The 25,737-nt window shown below is 38.6% G+C and overlaps 1 protein-coding gene across 1 annotated transcript in view; it reads left to right on the plus strand.

Annotated features, from left to right (window-relative positions):
- LOC139729943 (zinc transporter ZIP12-like) overlaps nucleotides 1–25,737 on the plus strand; it is a 60,565-nt gene that overhangs the window by 21,865 nt on the left and 12,963 nt on the right. Inside the window, exons 3-7 of the mRNA XM_071640864.1 lie at nucleotides 9,715–9,922; nucleotides 12,842–13,149; nucleotides 17,072–17,249; nucleotides 20,504–20,673; nucleotides 21,821–22,051. Coding sequence (XP_071496965.1) covers nucleotides 9,715–9,922; nucleotides 12,842–13,149; nucleotides 17,072–17,249; nucleotides 20,504–20,673; nucleotides 21,821–22,051 — 1,095 coding nt within the window. The remainder of the gene's footprint in view (nucleotides 1–9,714; nucleotides 9,923–12,841; nucleotides 13,150–17,071; nucleotides 17,250–20,503; nucleotides 20,674–21,820; nucleotides 22,052–25,737) is intronic.

The following is a 25,737-nucleotide window of genomic DNA, read 5'->3' on the forward strand; positions in this document are numbered from 1 at the left end:
CTTAGCATATGCCAGTAACAAGTCGAAGAAATGTACACTTTATTCAAAAAGTGAAGTTTGGGGAAATTCTCTTTTTATTTTCTTTATATAGTTGTACGCATATGACATCATTCACTGTAGAAGTCTTCTCATCCAGCAGTGACTGCCCAGATACTTTGAAAATTCATAACTTTTGAACGGATTGTCCGATTTCCCCCAAACTTTCACTGATGTGTTCTACTGATATTACTGCATTCGCTCAATCCACATGTACATGAAGGTGGACTTGTCCTTTAACGTCGTGTTTCTCACTTCCTTCAGAATGTCTTACATGGGGGGGGGGGGGGGGTGGATACGAATACGAACAAAACTGTTGCTACTAGGAGTGATGACTCGTGCAATAAACACAGACAGGTGTACTCCCGTGTCGCACTATGTATTAATGTACAACGATAACGCAGTACTTGAAAACGATACATGCATTTCCGCAACTATACCCAAACTACTTGTATCTTGGTCAATATCTATATAATTTTGGTACAATTATAAACTGGGTTTTAACCTACCATCGACCCATTCTTGAAAAAAAAACAACCCAAGAACTTTAGCTTCTTGCATTTTGTCACTTACTGCCTGATAAGGTAAAGGTAATAGTATTATAGCGGCGTAGTAAATTTGCAACGAAGTAGGGTATTTTCCAAAGAAATTGTCCTGCGTGCTAAACTATCATTAGGGCATCCATAAAGAAACTGTAGTACATGAATATTTTTTCGTCGATCCGACTCGTCGGACAATATAAAGCATGTGCTGTATGCTTAGACCAAGCTGGGCATATAAAAGCGCCCTTTTTCGAATGAGCAAATTTCCCTTTGATGATTTCTTTGCTTCTTTTGATATTACGCTTTGATGCACTTCTCTGTCATTTTCTTATTACCATTTTAATTATTATCTAAATGAATAGAAAGGAATTAGGACAGAAAGTATGAACTATATGAAAGCAAAATTTCGTAGCGTTTGTACAAGGATATCAGTCCAAATACTAGCACTGTTTTCCTTGTTGCATTTCTATCTCTGATATTTTACATTTGGTATGCTTATACCATGGTATTTAGGGTGGTTATAATTCAAGTGCGCATACGAGTTTTGATAGTGAATCATTCCACAGCGGTGCACTTCTCACGTAACCTGACATTCTTTCTGATTTTCCTGATTTTCCCCGTAGGAGACATGCGCATGCGCATTGCTTACCGGGAATGCCGGTACCAAGTGAATTACCGCGGTACATATTACCGTGTTATTTCACCAAGGTGAACGGTGCCAACAAATTACGGGGGTATTTATTAATACCTCGGAAATTAAGATTTCAACGCACCTGTTATTAACATTTTAATACCGAATCTAGCAGAAGTTGCAGTATATGTAATAGAATAACGCACGAGATGTAATGTGTGTAACAAGGATGATACAACTTCCTGAATGGAATTCGGAGGGTTACCCTACGGAGGTTATAACGTGACAGTGCTCTTTAATAAGCAGGGCGCTGAGAATGTCAGCCGTAACTCACAGGAAGCGTGATCCATCTCTCCTCGGCTTGTAATACTTGTTCTCCGACTTGGGGCGTGTGTCTGCAAAGCGGCCTTTCGTTGGGTGATAACCATCAGACGTTCAGCGTGAATATCGTAGACGTCCCACGGCCAACAAAGGGAGGTCCTTAACCAAGATTCGTGAAGGGGGAAAATCTCTCGTTTACTTATACAGAAAAAAAAGGCGCTCCTTGAGCCATTTCATTTTGTGTGCTTGTCTATGTTTAACCATCTGTTAGGTCTGTACAACAACTACGAGAACGTTAAAACTTTGTTCATAACTTTCACTAAATTAGCACATTGACTTTGGATTACATATTTATGTATTTAAAAAACGCAGAAATAAAATCAATCAATCAATCAATCAATCATTCAATCAATCAAAACCTATCAGACACGGTTAAACGTTGATGTTGTGTTGCGGTATTTTCATCAAACCAGATGGTTCCCCTTCCTGTATTTTCACCATTGTTTGCTCCGTTTTACAGTCTTCCCATAGTACAGGATTGCCTCACAATTAACTGAGTGTACAAACCTCAAAAAGGACAAAAATAAAAATGTAATGTGTGTCGATTATCAGAGAGTATGTCAAATGCGTCTAACGTATAGCGTTTTCAGGAGGTTAACAATGAAGATGTTCTTGTCACCTTCCATCACAATGTTGACTTTGCAGTGATAGAAAGGCTGAAAAGAAAAGAGAATGTTTGGGCTGACTCCAATAGATGGGGCCCTGGGTGTTTTCTACCTTTCACGAAGGCATAGAATTAAGTGTCATCAGTTTTCGAAAGACTTGTACATGTATAAACTTTTGTCTCAACCCGTAAGTTTATGAAAAAGTGCATGGAAACCCCATCGAAAAAAAGTCAGTAGTAGCTTTGATTCTTTTACGTAATAACTGATATTTTTAATGAGTATTAAATGTTCTGGAATCTAAAAAAGTCCTACCCTGTTTTGGAGGTTTGAAATACCCCCAGTCCCCTTTTGCACACTGAACTTGTGGTCAGTCGATGGGTTCGAAAAATCCTGAACCGCATGATGAACTAAGATGAATACGAAATGGAGTGCGGTCTGAATTCCCCTGTAAGTTATGTAATAGGGTCAACAAGACAAGTGCATAATCATATTATTGCCTTTGTACTATTAAATCAAAAGCTGAGGACGAACGTGGCAAATTAAAAATTGTCTTTTTCCTTATGCGCCAGGAGATTTTCAATCATTAGTGTTGTTAAATAGGCGCATGATAATAGTGTATATCTGTAATTTTGTAATGTGTAATGCGCTAAATCATAAAGTTATAACATGTATAATCCATGCACCGTGTTTCACATTCACGCCAGTGCACACACGAAAAAGAATCACAATGTGCCAAGTTCTGCACCTGCTAACAAGTTAACAATTGTCTAATTGTCGCAGTTGTAATGACCTCACATCCTTAGGCAGACATTGTCGACGAATCAAAGAACACTGCAACACTGAACTGAAAGCCGGAGCCATACAATGGCCCATGTCCTCCCTTTAAAGAACCTTGCAGTATCAGTCCCGTCTAGACGAAAGCAATGACAATGTGGCTGGGCTTACGCCAAGTACGTTGTCACGAATAGAATTGGAGAAAAGAGAATTCAGATACTGACACAATGTTTTGCGTCACACTGAGATATTATCGAAGCTCCAACAGTCAAACAATTCTCCAACAGCCAAGGAGTAATTGACTATAGTTGCTGCAAAATTGAAGGAAATTAGGAAAGAGGGCAAAGATTAAGCGGTTTAAAATGATCAGCTGTCACTAGGAGAGACAATTAAACCATATTTCATCCTAAATCTTTAATTCTCTCGTTCTCTTTGCTGCGGTCAGTGGTCAGTGATTGACAAGTAAATACGGAAGAACCAATGACGTCATGTGAGTAATTTGTAGCTGTAGGCTTCCGACAGCTTTCGTTCCATCGTAAAAGAGTCTCCCTTCATATTGACACATAATACGGTTTATAGTTATCAGTGAAAACGTCTGACTATTGCATTGAATTACATCAGGTACATGTTTTTATTTGACTTTTCTCATATAGGCCATACACATTATTAGACAATGGAGAAAAGTTGCATTAGAAAATTCATACTAGAAAAACTATCATTGTTTACTTTGACTTCACTTTAGTATATATAATAGCCACGTCATTATTTCGCTCAATTACCCAGTGGCTTTGGCTGAAAGATTAATTCTAGTGTAGTTGATAAGTGACTTTAAAGTATGTAAATTGCCAGCGAAAACAAATGACGAGTAAACAACAAAACATATTCCTTTTGACCTTGATTCTGCCGGAGAGGTATGCTGCACGATACGAACTTGCTTGCTAGATCGAACTTCATGTAAAAAAAAAAAAAAAAAAAAAATGATGAGATGACATCACCTCCCCCCCCCCCTTGTCGACATTATTGTGCCATTGTTATATACATAGGCATGTCAAAGTTGAATTTAGTTAACACTGAATAAAAAATACTTAGTCATAGAGAAGATACCGAACGAACATAGCATAGAGAAGATGCCGAACGAACATTGTTCTTCGGCACATTGGAAATTACTGTATGGGTACAAGATATTAACAAATAGGATTGTAAAAAATGTTAATGTCTAATAAGTCCTAGCAGGCTCCAAGCAAATATGTCTAAATCCAGCAACATTGACATCAGTACATATGGCAGTCAAATTAGAACGCACACACACACAAAAACTATTCAAGTCGATGATTTTAAGTCCATAGTTGTTTTTCTTGCAACTAAATGACAAATTGCTCTTCATCGACCTAATAGACACGGATTATTCTGTGTCTGAGTAATATCCAAGACAAAGATCATGGGCTTACATATTTTCGGGTAGGAGCCGACCCAAGTATGTATGCCCATGATTTTTATCATAGCTTTTCTTTTTTATTTGGTGACAATCTTAATCAAGCATATACCATTTGTATTTCTTTCTAATCTCTTAAAAGCAACTTCGGGAGGTTGTTTTTTTTTACTAGAATGTTTAAGAGTTTTTCAGCCATGACATTGTCGACATAAAATAGGAGCGTTACATTATCAGACGAAAGGCCGTATGTTATTAGCCAAGAATTTCAAGATATTGTTTGTATTAGACTAGTTCAGACGCCATGTACTGCGTGGTATATCATAAAATAAACAAAAAACCTTTCTTTCAGACATTTCTTCTCAATTTTCTAGGAGTATTATGCCTATATATCTACAGAGTTGCATTTTACTTTGTAAGTATCTCTGACAAAAATTTTAACTGGGTTTTTGTTTTATTTTGTTTTGTTTTGTTTCTGGCCATGTGTCATTTTGGACTTTTTTTTTCTAAAGGCAAGGGAATATCAATATCTTTTACATGAAGGAGTATTTTTAATTGTTTTCTTTCATTTGCTTCTGCATTGATTAGTCCATTTTCTTTGTCCAATTCATATAATTTTGACCGTCTGTTTGAGAGTACACTGTAATCTTCTTTAAAAGGTAAGATAAATGACGTATATTCGTCATCTTCTCATTGGAATAGCATTCAGTGACTTTTTTTTTCTGTAGGTGAATTTCCAGCGTAAGAAGAGGAGAGACTATGGGAACTCCCATAGCTTATAACGAATTGAAAAAAAAACCCCTCAACTTTTGTTGTTTTATTAATTTTCTTTGAAGAAGAAGGCTTGCAACGGTTGGCAAAAGGGTATCGGCATGTCTGGGGACCGCTGTCTTCCGTCTGCGATGGTTCTCGTGATTGGTCTATAAACAGGACCAAATGGGTATGAAAATAACTTTTTCGCACTCGTTGCTAAGTTTAGAAGTTGTGCTAGGTTTTGATTTTGTTTGGCAGCGTTTTGGATAAAAGGTCACATACACGGCCTCATGGGAAGAGATTTAAAAGCAACATTTGGACAGTTCATACCGTCCTAAATGCCGTGGAAAAATTATATTTCCATGTATTTGTTTACAAAATTTACGACGCAATTTTATTTCGACAGCATTTTGAGCATCTATGACAAGCAGATTTGTAAAATCTTTTTTTTTTCTATTTTCTTACAGCAAAAGGCACTACGTCTTCCATTAAAAAAGAAAATCAAAGGACTTCACTGCAATTTAAAAGCATGCTACATGAACACAAGAAAATAAACGTGAACGTAAGAATACGTTCATATCCTGCCTATCCTGCCTCAATTGCATTTTCCAATAAGCCATTTTCCTCCATCGTAAGTGCTTTTTACACGACAAAAATGTAACTTTCAAAATCAATATATTCATGATCCCCTATATCTGACGTTTAGTTTTTTGTTACGAGAAAATGTGTTCTACTTATATAGTCTTTTTTTTTATTTTTGACCGTGTGAGAAATGGTTGAAAACCCCAAGGAACATCAAGGCACCCATACATTCATGATGTTTCTGCAATGAAAGATGCAGTTGAAAAGAGAACATGGGAATAGCAAATAAATAAAGAAATGCAATTATCGATTGCGAAACTGTCCATAGACATCAAGCACTAATAGCTTGCACAATTAAAAAACTAATCTAGCTAGGAGGTATACGTGTGCGTTTTTGTGATCTAAATTCTTCCAATGAATTACTTCATTAGAGCCCAATTTTGTAATTAATCGTGAGTTAGAATTCACATACATGTAATATCATCTGATGACGTTTCGGAATTGCAAAGTAATTACGTGACTACGAAAACAGTGACATTTTACAGGTCATGTTGTGTGGGGCGAATCAGTCGGCACAGCACGTACGCATGAAATGATGGTGAACTCCTTGCCATCACCCGCTGCCATACTGTCCAGAGCATATCGGGCGAACCTGGTTCTTAAGCAAGGTACCTTTCCATCTACTTCCGGTACTCCGAGTCAGAAATAACTGGAAAGGAAAGCCTGTAACTCAAGAGGAAACATGGACCGGCCCCAAGGATTTAGGCTGCAAGTGATCCAACTCTAACGGGAGGGGGGGAAAGGGAAAAGGAGGGGGGATGTTTAACGGGCTGAGTTGAGTGAATGAAGTCAGGATAGCTAGAGGAACTGGTTGAGGCATATTAATAGGTTCTCTTCCTTAATTAGTGAATCCAAGTTTACTTTACAACATCATTACACTGTTCTTTTGTATTCTTTCTTACTGATTTGTATTTCACTTTATGATTTTTAGTTTCGTAATTCTGAGGGTTCGTTAGTATTCTTTTTTTTTCCAGTTTTGTATCATCGAACCTCGGAATAGCCAACTTTATCTAATTTTCAGAATTACGATCCTTCGGAATCAACGAACAGTAAAAAAAAAAGCCACAAATGATCGGATTAGCAAACATGTAGGCGTACGGAAGTTGTGTGATTTGGAATAACGAACCTGATTTCATTTTCGGATTAACGAACTTTAGGAATAATGAAGATCACCCTGTTCCATGACTCATGAGTCAATCATTCAAACAAAGGGTTGTTCATATGACGAGCTATTTCTTCTTGTTCGCTTTGTCTTCGTCCTAATCTAAGGGTAGGGTTCTCTCGTAAGTGTAGGGGAACAGTAAATGAATCTGCTACAATTGAAAATGATGTGATATGCCTTCAAGGTCATTTTAATGTTTAAATCAACACTTATCAACGTCATGCCAAAATCCCCCAAAAACATGGAGCCGTTTGATTGTCGATTAGAAGAAAGAATATTAAGAACCTTAACATCTTACTGAAATTGTAAAACTCTATCACAATTTGATAACGGTTAAATTGATTTGACGTGAGTTCTGCAGTTTCCTCAGTGAACAAAGTTAAGCAATGCGTAGAAGAGTCCTTCACTCCTAGTATTCTGCCTCGCACAAGGTAATGATAACACAACATTATATAATAATATATAATGTTATGTATATTATGATATGATATAATATAATATACAATATAATATAGAATAATATAATATGATATGATATTATATAATAAAATAAAATATATAATATAACATAAAATAATATAATATAATATCACATATATGACAAAATGAACATCACAGTAATGGAAAAGTGCAAGTAGTTAAAACAAAATAGATCGTTTTTATAGAATGTTTCGCAACGCAGAACGTGGTTTTAGCCTCATACTACAGATGGGACAAATACCAGTAGTAAGGACCGGCTCCCACTTCTTATTCTCACCAAATTTACGTTAGGTTTGCTTATCAACTTGCGCCATCTTCACTTACGAAGCAGTATACAGATCCTCAGCAGCTTAAATCCCCTGCTGGCCGAGTTTACTACGAGACAGCGCTTGGCTCTCTCCCGGGAGCATCCTAGCTGAGGTAGAACCTGCCAGACCTGATGTACACCTGCGCCTTGGCAATCCTCCAAGGCACAGCATATACAGGGTTAACTTCTTGCCCTCGTCACGTTTTCTGTTTGCACCCCAGTTAATTTAAGATGTTCGCGCCTGTCTGCACAGCGATCCTGGCAACATTTCCGCACACGTATCAGACCTTCTAGACTCGCAGTTGGAAAAAAAAGACACCTTTACACGCAAGAGATACCCTGAGTTTTTCAAATTTTGATTCACCGCATTCCATACGTAAGTTTAGTATCATTATCATATAGTGTATAGGCCTTAGTTCACTTCAACAATGTCAGGCACCCACACATTCTGAAACTACTCTATAGGTCTCGAAGCCAGCGGCCTCGTAGAATATCATACCTGAAGGCAAAATTTAAATTTGTTGCTTTATATTGAAAGATGGAACCATTTGAAAATAATGTCTTCTGCAGTGGTTGGAGACTAGACCGTTCTAGATTTTGGTCCAATCCAAGGCATGATCTACCTCACACTTAGAGCATCTAGAGGACTTGGGGTGAAACGCATTTTCATACCCAATCTAGGCCTTTAAGAGTACATAGACCTCCTAATCTTGATAGAAACCGAATGTAGTGTACATGTTTAATGATACTACTACTAACTCTGATAAGAATGATTATAACATTTGACAATTAGAACAATGATAACAATAACACCATGAGAACATCATGACATGTCATAACATACCAAGGGTACCCTCGTCTGGGTTTTCGCTGTTCTTCCAGAGGGCTCTGTCGTTATGGTTACCCCAGCCTTGCCAGGTAGGCCTCACCTTCGTCCAAGGATGAACTCACCGAACAGGATTCGAACCCACGCCCCGTTCTGTTCACAAATTAAAACTCTTATCCATTAATTTTTAAAGTCAGTTGAAGTGCCTCAGCAAATTAAAGGGATGGTACAGTATTGGTGGAGATGAGAATTGGGCTTTTAACTTTTTGCGAGATACCAAGAAAACACTTATGATATAGTACAGAGCACACCATTTTAAGAGGAATTCAAAGTTTGTTTGATGAAAATCGGGTTTGGAATGACTGAAACATTAAAAAAAAAGTAAAACAAAGCGATCGTAATAAAGTGTGGGTCCCACACTTTATGAGAATCGCTATTTTTTGGATATCTCATCCATTTCAAAACCAATTTTCATTAAATAAACGTTGAATTCCTCATAGAATTACATGCTCTTTCATATTTCGTAAGAGGTTTCTCATTATCTCACCAAAAAATGTTAGAAACCTGAAATTAGGTCTCAACCAAAAATATACGATCCCTTTAATCTTCTATTTGCTTAGTTTTCTTTCCCTCAGCTGCGGATCATGTAAATCCTTTTAATCCTGATTCCGCCAAATGAATTTAATTATATACAGCAGAGATATATCTCTATAGTTACACGACATGGCTCCACTTCAACGAAAGTCTGTGGCTATTCTTCCAGCACTGTCGTCATTACTACTACTACTACTACTACTACTACTACTACTACTACTACTACTAGGGTTATACCTACCAATACTACTACTACTCCTACTACCATTGCTATTGCTATACTACTATTACTATTACAGCTATCACTCTAATATTTCTTTTCTGATGCTGCTTGTACTCATATCACTTTACTGTGAAAGATATTATCGCTGTATTCTTATATAAATGACAGTGTATTGGTGTATCATTGTTGTGAATATGTTTGCATGTCTATAATCTGTTTTATTCGTTTATTCTTTTCTTAACATATATCAAGTGCTCGTCCTTCTAATCTTTGATGTTCAAAGTTTGAAAAAGGTTCATGTTGGATGTTTCGTCCCCACTCTCATGCAGTGTTTTGATGCTCATACGTTAATCGCAGCAGCCGATGTACGTAACGCAGACGACATCTCTCAGTCCGAACTCGAAACGCTGGGGGCGCATTTTATCAGTTCCGTCCTTCATGGCCATTGCATTGGCGAGGGTGTGCTGGTCCCACCCTCTTACTTTGCACAGTACATCTTCAGCGAGTTTGGAAGTGATCACATCATCAGCGAAGCAGGTAATTGCTGAGTGTTTCCAATATTGAAGTGTTTATGGCAGTGATGTCATGATAATAATAACAATGGTGATAATATTAAGATGAATTTATAAAGCGCAAAACCTATGTACATATTTCCGTGCTGCAAAAGGTTCTGATAGAGTGTGCTTGACAACAATGCACAGTTAAATGAATACATGTTTTGAGTCCTAATTTAAAACCTATTACAGTTCGGGATTTCCTGACTTCTAAAAATCTTTTCACAACTAAGAGCTGCGCAGGCAAATTCTGGGTCTCCTAATGTTGGTTTTTTTTTTTCCAATTATTATTTGGGATTTGTTAAAGAACAGTGTTTGTAGAGCGCAGATCATGAGTGTGTTTATGATATCTACGCACTACAGTAGTTCAGTAATGTAGCTGGAGTTTGGTCAATGAGTAACTTGTATATAATAAGGATAATCTTAAAGGACATTCGTTGGCGAATTAAAAGCCAGTGCAGCTGTCTTAGAAAAGGATTGATCCTCGAGAACCAAGGTTTATCGTAAATCAGTCGAGAACAGGCGTTTTGGATTCGCTGCAGTCGCCCAGCTTGAGAAGCAGGGACCCCATATTATATAACCATTACAATAGTCCACGTTACCTGTGGTACATTCATTAATTTTCATGCTACTAGTATTCTCATCAAAATATTTCCTGATACGTCTAAGGTTATAATATCAAGTGGTATAATGATTCGCACGCCTGTGGTGTGTGCTTCCATGTTTAGATGTGTGTCCAAAAAAAAAAAAAAAAACCCAAAACACTCCCAAGACTCCAAACGTTGGGAGACAATTATTTTATGACAGTGATTTCAACTGATATACCATCAAAATCATTTCGCACATTCTCGAGCAATATCATGTCAACGAATGAATTTTTGCTCCCTTTGTCATTTTTTTGTGTCTAACACAATAGCACAATGCACAATGTATACAGCTCATGAAAAAGTTGGGCATTATACTCTTTTGGAGTGTGTTACAGTGAGTCAATCATGTAAAATATCATTTCGGAACAGTAAAGACAAACACGCCCATACACACTGACATGCGCGACGCCCTCTTGTTGCTTCTCAGTCACATTTTGTTTTTTAATCTCCCTTCGTGAGGTGATATGTTTCAATACCAAAGCAAATTTGTGTTCATTATAAATGTTTCATTCGCTGCAGGAGCTGATGTGCATGTACACAACTACTAGATAACTCTTTAGATAACAATTTTTTTTATTTCTATTTTGTCTTGCCGCAAAAAAAAAAAATCGCTATCAACAAAAGGTGGTGTCTATCAAATCTTGTCGGCGCAGAAAATCACATTTCTTGTTTTTGCTTCAGATCAAGATCGATCAGAATGTGACAGAAAGTGCTGCAGTGGCAGTCGCAGGGGCACAAACTTTGCCTTGTATACTTTCCGCCATTCCAAAGCATGTTCTATAGTATTCCTTGCTGCATTTTCTCAATGTAATTGGAGAGGGACCGCGATTTGAAGGCAAAAATCAAGACGCCCGACTTTCCCCTCGTTGATCGATGGCTCAATCAGTTTAATGCTTATTAAATTAGCTTGTTCTTGATGGAGCTCTCCATGACGCATGAAATTCATTGCAAATCCACCCACCTAGCACGTATAGTTTGCGTTTTTTAAAAAGTGCAATGCATTAATCAAAGTCAGTCGTAGAGTAGGTACTTATCGTTCTTTGAATACGGTCAATGCAGTCAACAGCCCTAATATTATGTATTCTGTTTCTTTCTTCATCATCTTCTTTTTTTTCCCCTCCCCAATGAGGGGGAGGGGGGGGGGGGGGCGGGGAGGGGGCGGGAGAGGTGTCTGCCAGCACAGAAGTTCGGTAAATTTATTTTGAAATTGTTGCCATATATGAATTGCATCGCAACAGAATGTGAAAGAGTTGCTACCTGCGTCTTTGTATATGTCTCCAACCTCTCAATATGTGTTCGCATATAATTATACTCATCTTTCTCTCCTTCTCTCCCTATCAATGAAGTATCTATGAATCCACATCAATCTATTTATTTATTCATTTATCTATCTATCCTCTATCTACCCATCTATCTATAGTGTATCTATATTTGTGTTCAGTTTGCCGTAATATATATATATATGTATATATATATATATATATATATATGTATATGTCTGTGTTCGTGTATATATACATGTATGTATATATATATATATATATATATATATACACACATATATATATATATACATATATATATATATATATATATATATATATATATACATATATATATATATACACATATATATATACATATATATATATATATACATATATATATATATATATATATATATATATGTAAAGAGTTGAAATCTAACACTTGACATTCCCGTATAGTAGTTACATTTTCCCCAAGAGATGGCATTACATCATTATCTTTCGATGGAAAATATAAATCGCAAGGGACTCTCATGTGTAATATTACAACAATAGATCAGGCAATATTTGGTCTATACATCATTTCATTCTAGCCTAGGCCGCAGCCAGTCATATCGTGGTATAATACTACCTGACGTGAAGCACATTGCTCGCACTGTACTTTTTCTATTCACGCCGCATTAGTCATTGGTAACATTATATGATACAATATGACCAATCATCGACCTATATCTATGTAGGCCGTTCTAAAGTATTGTATGTAATTGTTTCTTTTTTCCGGTTGTATTTCTTCGTCATAATTCCCTTAAGAGCGAAGTGATCAAGAGTTGCACTTCGGTGTAACTTTGTTCTAAATACACTGCCAACCCCGCAAGGGCCACATTCAATGATCAATTGCGTCATTTCTATTGACGCTTCAGAGCGTATTCATGTTTGTTCTTTTTTAAATATCTTTTTCCCGTAAATATTGGTATTTGGATTGTGCAGGCTTCCAGCGCTTGCTGGGAAGCATCAACCTCGGTACGGTCCAGACGGAACAGACCAGTGACACCACGGTCATCGTCCACGACCACGGAACGCATGGCCACGATCACGAGACAGGGAAGGAACACGCAGCCACTCCTTCTTCACCCGGGCACGATGCGGGCAAAGACCATCATGGTCACGACCACCACGGCCACGACCACCACGGTCACGACCACCACGGACACGATCACAGCGGCCACGCCCATCGCCGAAAACGGGCACCGGCTGTTGAGGCTCATCATGGCCACGAGAACGAATCACTCCAACAGGTAGGGCCTAGTAATGGAGTGGTCCATTCGCATTATCATCATCTGAAATAATGTAATGATAGCAACCCTACATCAATAGAAATACATATTCCTCCATGTAAGTGTTACAGTAGGTCTTATCACCATCTGCGTGAAGAACACCTGAAATTCCCCGCCCTAGTATTATAGTGTTATTTGAACAACACTTCCGCTTGATAAGTTTGAATTTGTTCTTTTGTTTGGATAAAATTTCAATAAATATACCACCTATTTTCTAGTGATTCTGCAATTATTAAGATCAAAGTTGTTATTCCAGCTAGTTTTCAACACTTCTGCCTTTTTTTACACATAAGGTCTAGGTAAAAACCAAGGCCATTATTCGTGCAAACCAAAGTAAGCTACTGCAGAAACGCAGCAAAAAGATATGCATACTGATCTTCCAGTACAGTAGAAATCAGTGCCAAATGATTAACACAACAACTTTTATTCCTTGTCCGTAGGCTCTTCTTTTACTTACTTTCCCGTAAAAGATGGCCGTTGGGGAAAAGTTGTACAGACGGAGCAATATTTAAGCGTTAATTCCTACCCTCTCTACTTCCTATCAGCCTATTGATCGTCCATGTATCAACCTTTTGTCCCGTCAATTTGCTTCTCAAATCAAATCAAATCAAATCAATTCAAAAATAATGACATCAATGTGACAAATTTAAACAAAATATAACCAAATGACAAAGGAACAGCACAAACGTGCAGTTTATACCACATGCATAACAAAAATCTTTGTAACACATTTATAGTTACATATAATACAAATAAGGCAGTACATTTGATTCAATAAGAAAGCAGGAGACCTTCAGCATAAGCATAGCTTGACTGGGCTGATGGCCTCATTGGGAAATATAACTCAGGTTTGCCTCTCACAAAAAGTACAGGTTTTTGTTTTGTTTTTTGTTCTACATTACAATAGTATGCGTTAGAGGGAAAAAGAAAATGTGAGTGAGTGCTGTGCGAGTGCAATAGGTGAGTTGAATGTTTGTGAAAACAGAGATGTTTTTACGAAACAAAGTCCATGATAAGACCAATAGCATTTAGTCTATAGGGCTTTTTACACTTGTAAATTTTTGCTTAGTCCCGTACCAACGGTGGGGCTAAGGGGGGGGGGGGGGGGGCCTTAGCCCCACCGTTGGTACGGGACTATCCTTAGCCCACTTTCTGTTTACACTCGTTTTTACCAAAGTGGGCTAGCCCCACCGATAGTCCGGTACTATCTGGCCCTGCAAAATAGCAGAGTTAGCACCGCAATTGCGGTGCCAAGCAAGTGAGTGTAAACAGAACGAAAAAATAATCCTGGGCTAAGCGATGGAGACGAAGTCCGACCCTCACTGACCAATCAGAAACGAGGTAATCAAGTGCTGCCGGTGCGTGCGTGTACGTGTTCAGTACACAGCGTAATCATGAATATTCATGTGGTTTAGAAAGTCCGGGGCTAAGAAATACGAGTGTAAAAAGGTCAGTTTTCTCCTTAGCCCCGGACAAGAGACAGTACGGGACTAATTGGCGAGTGTAAAAAGCTGAAAAAATTGGCACGGGACTAACGATAGTCCTGGGTCAGAAAAAGTCCGAGGTTAAGAAACACAAGTGTAAAAAGGGCTTATAACTCTCTCAACATTTCCGCGTCAAAACTTCAGACATTAGATTTTAGACATCAGAATTTCAGGTACCAGTAATGACAGAATAAACTGTATAGAGACTGTTCCAACTCTGGTATAGATATTGTCTGACAAGCCTGTCCTGGTAGCCTCTTCGGTTTAAACACACTAATCTCTTTGAAAGCAGAGGACCATAATACTTGTGATTACCTCATCCATTTAGGTGGCACCTCCCCACCTCCCCAGCATAACTTTGGACCCATTCTATTGTCTATACACCGTCATGGTCTGGACAGACATACTATTCCAAACACTTTGAATGTACTCGCCGGGCAAGCTTCAAATCTATAATGGCATCCTGCATGGAAGTCTGCTTGAGTCCTATCCACTAAATCACAGTGCTCTCAAAATATCTTCGGCATCATCTCGATTTTTTGTAATTTGTAACCATTGCTTTGTAACAGTCACTTGGGGCATGGCGAAGGGTAACCTCTCCGAAGGGACAATACTGTCACCCACGAAACACACATGACGGTTCCAACAGACTATAATGATATCAACAACAAACCCTCCCTCGTCTTTGACACCTGTTTTACCCAATGAGGGCTTTTGATGCACCACATGATCTTTACAAACGTTAGCAATTTAACCCAAAACAACAATAACGACCTATTAGCTGTCAGCACCTGGGAGATGTCTCATGTTGGGAGAACATGAGTCAGTGTGTTGATGAGAGAGGTATTTAATCGAGACAATTCGGTAGTGAAATTCATTGTAGTAGTAGTTAATCAGTGACCACACTCTGAGTTGTATTAAGAGGGGGGGGGGTAGAAATGATAATTTTGAAGAAAGTAGGGAACGAGAGGCGGAAAGTGATGGTGGCTTCACCCCACATAATCCATGGTTAAGGCAGGTGGTTCTGCCTCGTCATGAAGACGAATGCAGGCGATATTGTCAACGAGGATTTCTGAAGTACATGGGTTTCATGTTTTCATCACATTTCTCTCTCCCCTGGGCAAGCCTTATCAGTAGCTATGATTCAAAGAATTACACACGAACTTGAAGTTCCCGACTCGAAACTGTTGTCAGCAGGGGTGTAGCGTTGTTGGGCACCGCCACTATTTCGTCATTGTCTGGTTCTTTGGTGGCACATAAAGAGCTGTTGGTGCCGCGGTTGCTCTCTTAAAGAAAGCAACCATGTTTGTAGATAGATTTAGTAGCCTGCTCAGATCAACTCAAAGAAACTCAAAGCTTAGCTCAAAATCGTTCTAAACTCGGCCTCCCCTCACATGTGGCTTGCTGCGATATTTCTCAGTTCCTCTTTCAGATGACTGAATGTTATACAGATGAGGCAATCATTGTTTAGACTGCAATTTTAGGCCATGCTTAATTAATGAACCGAAGCAGACTATTCTAACTTTGCTCTGAGAAGTGATAACATTATGACGCAGGCCGCATGGCAGGAAGTTCCTCTCTTTTGCTTAGTCAAAAGAATTTTAGATGACAGATAGGCAAGGAGAATAAAAGACAATGAATTACTCTTTTCTTTGACAGTTGTATCACTTTGTAAATACGAAAATACGAATACAATACACCTTCTCCCAGTAAGTGCGCATCACACTCCCCTTGACTATAAACGAGTGAATCGTATATTACGATCATAATGATATCTCTCACAAGAAACACCGAAATCTACGATCTGGCAAACATGTAAACAGTAAATTTTACGGATTCATTCGTATAGGACCTATGTACATGCTCTAACGTTCTATTAGTGTTAAAGGGATGGTATAGTATTGGTTGAGGTGAGAATTCAGCTTCAAACTCTTTGCAAGATACTCAAAGAAACTACTTTATGAAACGTTGAAAAGCATACAATTTTACGATGAATCAAAACTTTATTTGATGAAAATCGGTTTGAATTGGATGACATATCAAAAACAAAGTAGAACAAAGCGATCCTAATAAAAGGTTGGTACCACGGATTTCATTAGGATTGCTCTGTTTTGGATATCTCAGCCATTTCAAAACCAATTTTCATCATATAAACTTTGAATTCCTCTCAGAATTACATGCTCTTTCGTATTTCAAAAGAGTTTCTCATTATCAAAAAAAAAAATCATCATAAAAAAATGGAAACCTCAGGTCCCATCTCAACCGAAACTGTACCATCCTTTTAAGGCACAGCGAAAAAGAAAAACCCGTCTCTTCAAACATGAGTAAGCTCTCAGAGTACGTATTGAGTACGATGGATTTTTCCCCCTCCTTCTTTCGTCTGATGGATGCAATCCCAGTGTTACTCAGCAGAGCAGCTGATGGACATCTTTGGCGTCAACCACGCGCTGGGCATCTCGGAGTCCCAGTTTCAAGAACTCTGCCCAGCCATCTTGCAGCAGGTGATAACGGACGCGTGTAACCCGCACGCGCATGGAGACGAGATCGGGCCGACATCCCCCCTGACCAAACTCGAAGGTGGGTTGTATGTCAATGTTAGCTTCCTTAAAGGCATCATTTACCGTTTGCACATGAAACAAAAACCCAGTATTAGTGCTTTAAATTACTTCTAAAATGTGAGTTTGTGATAGAAACAACTACTCTAAAAATTGAATCGGTAAAAATCGATGTTAAGTATCGTTAAAAATACAAAATGTGAAAAATAGTTGAATAAAAAATAATGTTTCCAGACTAAACCGTATACAGTTACGGTTTAATGAAAAAATATTGATATCTCCTCATATTTTAGGCTTTATTGCAAAAGTTTTATATGGTAAGATGTTTTGTGATACAACAGACCTATACACATATGCATCAAATGTGATATCTTGAACATTTTTTTAATCACTGCTCCCAAAGGTAAACTGGACCTTTAAAGGGATTGCATGGTTTTGGTTGGGACCTAACTTCAGGTTTCTAACATTTGTTGGTGAGATAATGTGAAACATCTTATGAAATGTAAAAGAGCCTGTAATTTCAAGAGGAATTCAACCTTTAGTTGATAACAATTGGTTTTGAAATGGCTGAGATATCCAAAGCAGAGCGATGCTAATAAAAGGTGGGACACTCCTTTTATTAGTAACGCGTTGTTTTACTTTGTGTTTTGGATATCTCGCAGCCATTACCGATTTATATCAAATAAACTTTGAATTCCTTTGGAATTATTTCTTCTTTGACATTCATAAAAAAGATTTCTAAGTGTCTCCCAAAAAGTTAAAAGCTGAATCCTCCTCTGAACCATTACTATGCCATCCTTTTGAGCAATGGGAGGATGGTAAGGGATGCAATAATCCATCATTTATAGAGTAACGAGCAGGACAATGAAAGGGTCATTGAAAAAAAAAGAGAAGATAATATGTTTTTTTTTTTATTGTAAACGTGATATGTAACAGGTAACAGGCAACATTGCGGATTAAGAAAGACTCCTCAGGACTATCAGTTCGTTAGGATAATAAACATAAGTTTACTCCCTTGGCCAATGGCATATCCCCCTCCCATGACATTCAAAACATGCACTCTTGCAAAGTCGGCGCAGATCCGGGATATTTTGACACGAAGAATATTGCTTTCTCTTTCATCCATTTCACGAAAAAAAGTCAGTGATGCAACATCTCTCTATTTTTGCTACAGTACTGACGAAAAAATCTACTTTGGATCCAATTATGTGCCAAGAGACCTTTCAATGACTAAATAAAGAAAAAAGAAAACTAATTTCTTGAAAGTCGCTGATCAATCATATGAATAAGACCGGTGTAGTTTTAATGATATAATTATTGGTTTACTGACAGTTGATGACATCCAATGGTTGGATCTTCTGAGTTTGCTGAATCAAGTCAAAGTTTTCCTCTTTTATTTCGCTCAGCAGTAAGAACATTATACCTAGCGTCGGAAAGATAGGCAACACATAGAGCGAAGGAAACTGTGGCGAGCATTAATTAACAGGCAGATATGAAGCTACATAGAAAGAAAGATCAGTACACACGTGAAAAGAAAGGGAACGGTGAAATGAGTATGGAAACTATTAATATAGAAGGATCTAGGTTAAAAAAAAGATGGACTGCGAGATAGCAATAGACAGAGAAGATAGATATAGAGGAGGATGGATTGATAGATAAAGCATGTACGTGTTTGGGATCGCCTAGTTGGCGAGTTCATATCATGATAGTAGCCTATAGTTGGGAAGATTTATTTCTATTTTGTAGAAAATACCACATATATCTCTTTGTTAGAGTTCAATCTTTGGAAGTTTTAGCCAGTAATTCCGGTTAAAAAAAAAAAAAGGAAAGAGAAGCTATTCAAATGATTCATTTCCATTTGTCACAGTCCAGCTAAAACTGGTATTAACTGCGCTTTCGACGACAGGTTTTGCCTTCTATGATATGCCCTAAATAACAATCTCTTGACTATCATCAAATGGCCACTGCGCCGGCTGGCTGCCCAATTCTAATGCTTGTCAAAACTCCAGGATTATCAGATTATAAATCATTACATAATGTCACTATCGCACATTAGCTAAATATAAAAGCTATATGTACAATCTAGAGCATACTCGCGATTACTGTATACCTCCCTGTATGACGTCATTGACATTCATTTTTATTTTATGGGGGTGGGTGGGTTAAGGGATATGAGGACTTTTTTTGCGACATCATTATACATGTGTGTCATCCGCTTATACGTGGTCCTTATGAATTGTTAGCGATTTTTTTTTTTTCATTTACCTAAAACACATCAACACACAACTAGCATAACAACTTACGCTTATGGGCACACTAAGTCTGTGATATGACGCACGACTTTAGGGTGAGACAGAATTAAGTGAATCAAAATATGAGCACATGAAGCAGCTGTTTCAGGTCCTAGAAAACATGACCAGCATCATTGGCATCATTGTTCTTGTTTTGTTTTGTTTTTCTCATGGCCAACTTGGCTGATTTTCTTTTACTTCTTTTGATATCACTTATTGATTTGCCTATTTTTTGCATCATGTTATGCTTCGAGAAAATGTTGGCTAAGTCATTTTATTTGAAAAAAAAAAACCATCATTGGCCGGATAGAAAAAAAAAATAGTACATTGAAGTCGCAGCTCCAAGTTTAGTATACAGCATTAACCCTTCCTGTGCTAGTGAGTCAAATGTGTTACAAATTTCACACACAAACCTATGGACAGGAAAGTTAATGTGACATGCTAAGGGTTAGCGGATCCGCGTGATAAGTATACGGCGGTTCTGATGGGTCACTCACGGCACTCTGTTTCAAGGGGCATTCCACGTAATCTTACATCATGTAGTATATAAATCGGCAGCTCCATGTATAGATTTGTGGAATCTAGTGTGATCCTTGAGCAGAGAAACCAATATTCTGAAAAATCTTAAACAAATCACAATGGACGGTGTTGATGACATGGGAGTAGCCTCACATATTTCAGAAATGTGTAAATGTGTAAATGTGTAATTTCATTACAATACATGCTTGCTTTAACAAGTTCACCTGTGTAGATTCTATCCTTGCCTTCTTCTTTTGTTCTGCTTCCTTGAGCCCTCAACTCATACGTTCTTATGGTGAGGCTGCCATGTTATCATTCTTGTTCATTGCAATTTGTTATAAATTTTGAAAACATTCGTATTCCTCATCCCAATCACTATAAATTCTGAAAAACTGTGTACTCAGTATCACTAATTTATAGTTGTTTTAAAGTCTGAAAATCATCCGGAGGTCTCCTTTCATTGCAGTGTACGGATGGGGCACGCTGTCGGTGTTCATCGTTACCTTGACCTCGATCTTCGCCATCTTGCTCTTTCCTTTCATGGGGCCCCAGCTGAAGGAGTACGTTATGCAGACGTTCATCGCTCTCTCTGTCAGCACGATGTCGGGCGACGCGCTTCTGCACCTTGTTCCCGAAGTAAAGACTGATTTGTTCATTCTTCGTCTTATTTCTTCGTCCTTTGTTCGTTTTTTACTGCCCTCATCTCAACCTTTTTCATTTGTATTATATTATTATATCAGGTGCTGTCCGTTATTCCGAAGGTTCGTTATTCCGAAGGATCGTTATTCCGAAGGTTCGTTAATCCGAAACACACAAATTCCCTATGCCTAGAGGTTCATTAATCCCAAAAGGAACAAGGGTTCGTTAATCCGAACACTTGTGGCGTTATTCCGAAGGTTCGTTTTTCCGAAGGTTCGCTAATCCGAAAATGATATAGGGTTCGCTATTCCGAAGGCTCGTTGATCCGAAAATGAAATAGGGTTCGTTATTCCGAAGGTTCGTTAATCCTTCGGAATAACAAGCCTTATTTCATTTTCGGATTAACAATCTTCGGAATAACGAACCTTATTTCATTTTCGGATTAATGGACCTTCGGAATAACAAACCTTATTTCATTTTTGGATTAACGAAGCTATGGAATAACGAACCTTCGGAATAAAGATCCTTCGGAATAACGAACCTTCGAAATAAAGAACTGTAACCATTATATCAAAGGCCATGATTACATATATTGCCTTCATCTCGATTATTATCATTATTGGTATTCTCGTAATTATCATTACATCAATGATATAGAGAAACCTAGTACTGAGTGATGGATGGAATGATAATCTAATTGATGTGTAAATACAGACATGATGATATTATGGCAGCAACGTCCTCTCCCCTCTCTGTACACATTCTTTGTTATGTAGGGCCCTATGGGTACATGGGTGGTATGACGTGTTTGGTCGGTGCTTAACCATAATGATCTCAAACAGGAGACTGAAAGAGATAGGGTTGATTTTTTGTTTGTTTGTGTGGAAGCCGCCTTCCTCTATTCTCATTTTGGTCTTTTTGTGAGTTTCATAGATTAATGTTTTATTTTCTCCATGATTTTTTTTTTTTGATATGTCATTTACTTTCTCACAGAGAATATTGTCATACCTCTACGGCGCGCGTGTCATGACTGCGTGTGAAGTGTAGGCCTAATGAATTGCATTACGAACCAGACCACGAACTGGAGCAAGTACCTCAAAATGTTCCCAAATCCCACTGCGTTACATCATTTTTCCCTCTCCAGGCTTTGGGTCTTCACAACCACGCCGAAGAACTGGCGCACGCGCACGACCACGGCGGCCACGAGAGCGCTGAGGAGCTTGAGAACCAGAATATGGACACGCTGTACAAAATGTCGACGGTCGTCGGCGCCATTTATTTCCTTTTTCTCTTCGAGACGGCGATGAACGCCCTCTTCCGCCGGAAGGCGAGTACGGCGGGCGAAGAGAGAAAAAGGTGCTCTCGTTTGGTGGAGGTAAATTGACGTCGCTTTTTCTCTTTTATCGTTTGTTTGTTTTTTTAATCGGAGAAAGGCATTCTTTCCATTTACCAGTAACAAGAACAGTCTTTGACGAGAATCAAGCATTTATAATAGTCCTAACATCTGAAATGACCTCACTGGTGGCTTCACTGTTAGGCTTTTCTTCCAAAGTTTTAACAGCAAACGAAAGTTTTATTGTTAAAAGTTACTACAACAGAACCAACATCTGCTTATATTGATTGACAACAATTGTCTCCTTGGCGTCCAGGCAGATTTGAATTTAGGTTGACATGTCTATATCTTTCCTTTTTAACCCTTAACTGAAGAGGTGCTTGAATACTAATGCAAAGTAGACATGTTATTGTCATGTTTTATCTCTTATACCATGTTATGTGGTTTATTTGTTATGATAAAAATGCAAAAATGTAAAATATTCATGATTTGCGAATAGTTCATGTTTCAAGAATTTTATTCTCCTCTGAGAAGTAAAGGACCGCCTGACAGCTTGTGGTACTTACAAGCCGTTGTTTTAGTAACTTCTGATAGGACGATAAATGGAGGTCCAGAACGTAGAAGAACCATGACATATTTACGTAAGAGGTCGGCTATCTTTCACAAAAGCGCCTGAAACCAGGCAAAAGTGGTCAACATATCACGCACCGGAAACGGCTCATAGACATAGGAATTGACCTTTAGTGGTTAAAATCCAACAGACTAGCTCTAAAATGGCAACGCTTTCTCTGTTCCCCCGTGTGGCAGGATGCACCTGCTTGGGAACGCTTGTTTGCTATCAGAAGTCACCTGGGGGCGAGTCACGAGACATCGGTGTCGTTCTCAGATAGGAACGAAACAACGTTCACTCCGTTTTCACTCTGCTTCTCATAACTTTATCAAAGAGCATTTTTACTCTATGTTCAAGAGGAGATTGATTGATAAATTCAACCTGCACCAGAAAATGCAAGAATTTTCATCATAATCATTTTGATATACCATGTTGCGACACGGATTGTCGCCCCTACACGGATTGTCGCCTCCTGCTCGGGGCGACAATCCGTGACGGGCGCTGGCGGCACGGATTGTCGCCCCCGTCACGGATTGTCGCCTGGCGACAATCCGTGACGCTTGTGCAGTTCCCAGTTTTTGACCTCGAAGGCGACAATCCGTGTTGGCAAAAAATTTGTTGCGACACGGATTGTCGCCCCGGGCTCGGGGTGGTTCCTCCGGTGTTAAGCTTTGGTGGGATGGGTATGACTGGTAAGTTATGCGTAGGTGTGTGTGTGTGTGTGTGTGTGTGTGTGTGTGTGTGTGTGTGTGTGTGTGTGTATTGTGAGCTGCATGATATGTGATGTGTATGATTTGTTGTGTGTGTGTGTGTGTATGTGTGTGTGTTTGGAGTATAATAATACAATATATAGAAACTGTGCATGTGTGGTGGTTGTATAGTGGTAGTGGTTTGTTTGTCTGTGTGTATACGTGTGCCTGTATGCTTACGTGTGTATGGGGAATATAGTGGCGCTACTGTGGCAATACAAACGCCTTCAGAGTGTATGAGCACGTGTTTAAAGAATTCACACCAGCGTTGATCTAAAAATAGTATGGGTGTGTCAACCAATATCAGCGGTGAGGCGGGCTAGGCGAGAGAGAGACCGAGAGAAAATACATATGAGGGAGGTACCCTCCCCAAATGTTATTTGTCTTTGTTCATTTTTCACTGCAGTCGTTTTCTTCCATCAGTCTTATAAACTAGAACGTCCATACCAACCACTATTCTTTGTCCCAGAATAGGTTTGGCATGCTTTATGCATGAGCGAATAATTTCCACACGCCGTAAAAAATTTGTCAATCGTTAGTTGATTTTAGCACGAACGAACTGCCATTGCACACCGCTAATACATACGTAATACAAACAAACACGAACAAACACTCAAACAAATCCTCATAATGCAAATAAACCAACTCAACACTTTTTTCCTTGATATCTATTGATTTCATTCAAATCATTCATAAATCGACCCATTCTGGGTGTAACATGAACAAAAAAAGTTACAAATGGCGATTCGAAACACAAACAAATCCATTTGTCAATATATACCACAAATAATCTCACTTCAACATAGATAACTCGATTGTAGACCAATCCTACTAATAATTTCTTCACGAGAAAGTTTTGACATGTAGGGCCCTACCAAACCTATATTCCTTGAATATATTGGTTTGGATCATGTAACACCTTCTTACTTACAAGGGCATATACATAAAAAAACACAAATACATTACACAAATCTAGAATGAAATCAGTCATAAAAAAACCCCCGACCACCCCCTCCCCTCCCCAACCGAATCAAATCTAGGGCCTACATCTATCCTAAATGTTAAATCCTACAAACATCTGTCATACCATTAAGTTTATAACTATCCTTCTTCAAATCCAATCCCCAACCCAACAACCCCTGATTAAACAAAACCTAAATCATCCCACACCCACATTCACCAACCCAAATACATACATACACACACACACACACACACACACACACACACACACACGAAGGTTCGTTAATCCGAAGTTTCGTTTTTTTCCGAGGCTTCATTTATCCGAAACACACAATTCCCTATACCTAGAGGTTCGTTGATCCAAAAATGAAATTTGGAATAACGAATCTTCGGAATAATGAGCCTTTGGACGAATGAGCCTTCGGACGAATAAGCCTTCAGAATAACAAACTTTTGCAATAACGAAATGTAACCCCCTTCCCACATACCGACGCACACCGGAACCGATACCACATTCCTTCCTGATGAAACGATTTCTCAACGTTGATAAATAAGACATAATGGACCGTATGCAGAAAAGCAGCATCCGCCCGCACGCAAGCTCCACTCCGAATTCATATACAAATCTGCCAAACAAACTCATCAATTTCAAAGCTGCTGATAAAATCAATATCAACGTTTATGCCAGCAACAGCTTACTAGGCATCCCTCCCCATGCGCAGCTAAAAAACACATACGCAAAAAACTGACATAATAAACACATTCTTCCATCACACACACACACACACATGTTTGCATGGATGTAGCCATGTAAGTTATGTGTAAGTATTTCAATGATTATGTCCAGAACGATATTACCCAGCAAAATGTGCTTCGAGGGCGGGCGACAATCCGTGCCGCCAACGCCCGTCACGGATTGTCGCCCCGAGCAGGAGGCGACAATCCGTGTCGCAACATACCACCATTACGTTTCAAAAAATTCGCAGTGTCATGCGATTTCTCGAAACGCTAAAAAGGTAACTACTACTACATAGATTAATATGGATGAGATGATAATGCCATCACCTCAGAATTCTCCCATTGGTGTGGATAAAGAAATCAGAGTTCATTCTGAGGGCTAGTAGGGGTTCTTTTTTATCTTCCTTTTTTTCTTTGCTACCGTCACTTTTTTTCAGAATTCATCATTGGTCCTCGGAACAACACAAAAAAGTTGTGTGAGGCAGAATTCGTTTTTTATGCTTCTCAATTTAAAATCCCAAAAGGAAAAATGAGAGGGTTTGTGAGTAGATTTATATGTCCATTAAATCATACATTTGGTTGTGTCGTTGTGACTAAAATCACCAATTTGAGATAACATGTAAAACTTGAAAATCTTATTACTTTCATGTTTTCTTTTTTTTATTCAG

Source organism: Diadema antillarum, unplaced genomic scaffold (assembly GCF_040938485.1).
Source record: "Diadema antillarum isolate AM-2024a unplaced genomic scaffold, OU_Dant_1.0 seq00000271_RagTag, whole genome shotgun sequence".
NCBI classification, from domain to species: domain Eukaryota; kingdom Metazoa; phylum Echinodermata; class Echinoidea; order Diadematoida; family Diadematidae; genus Diadema; species Diadema antillarum.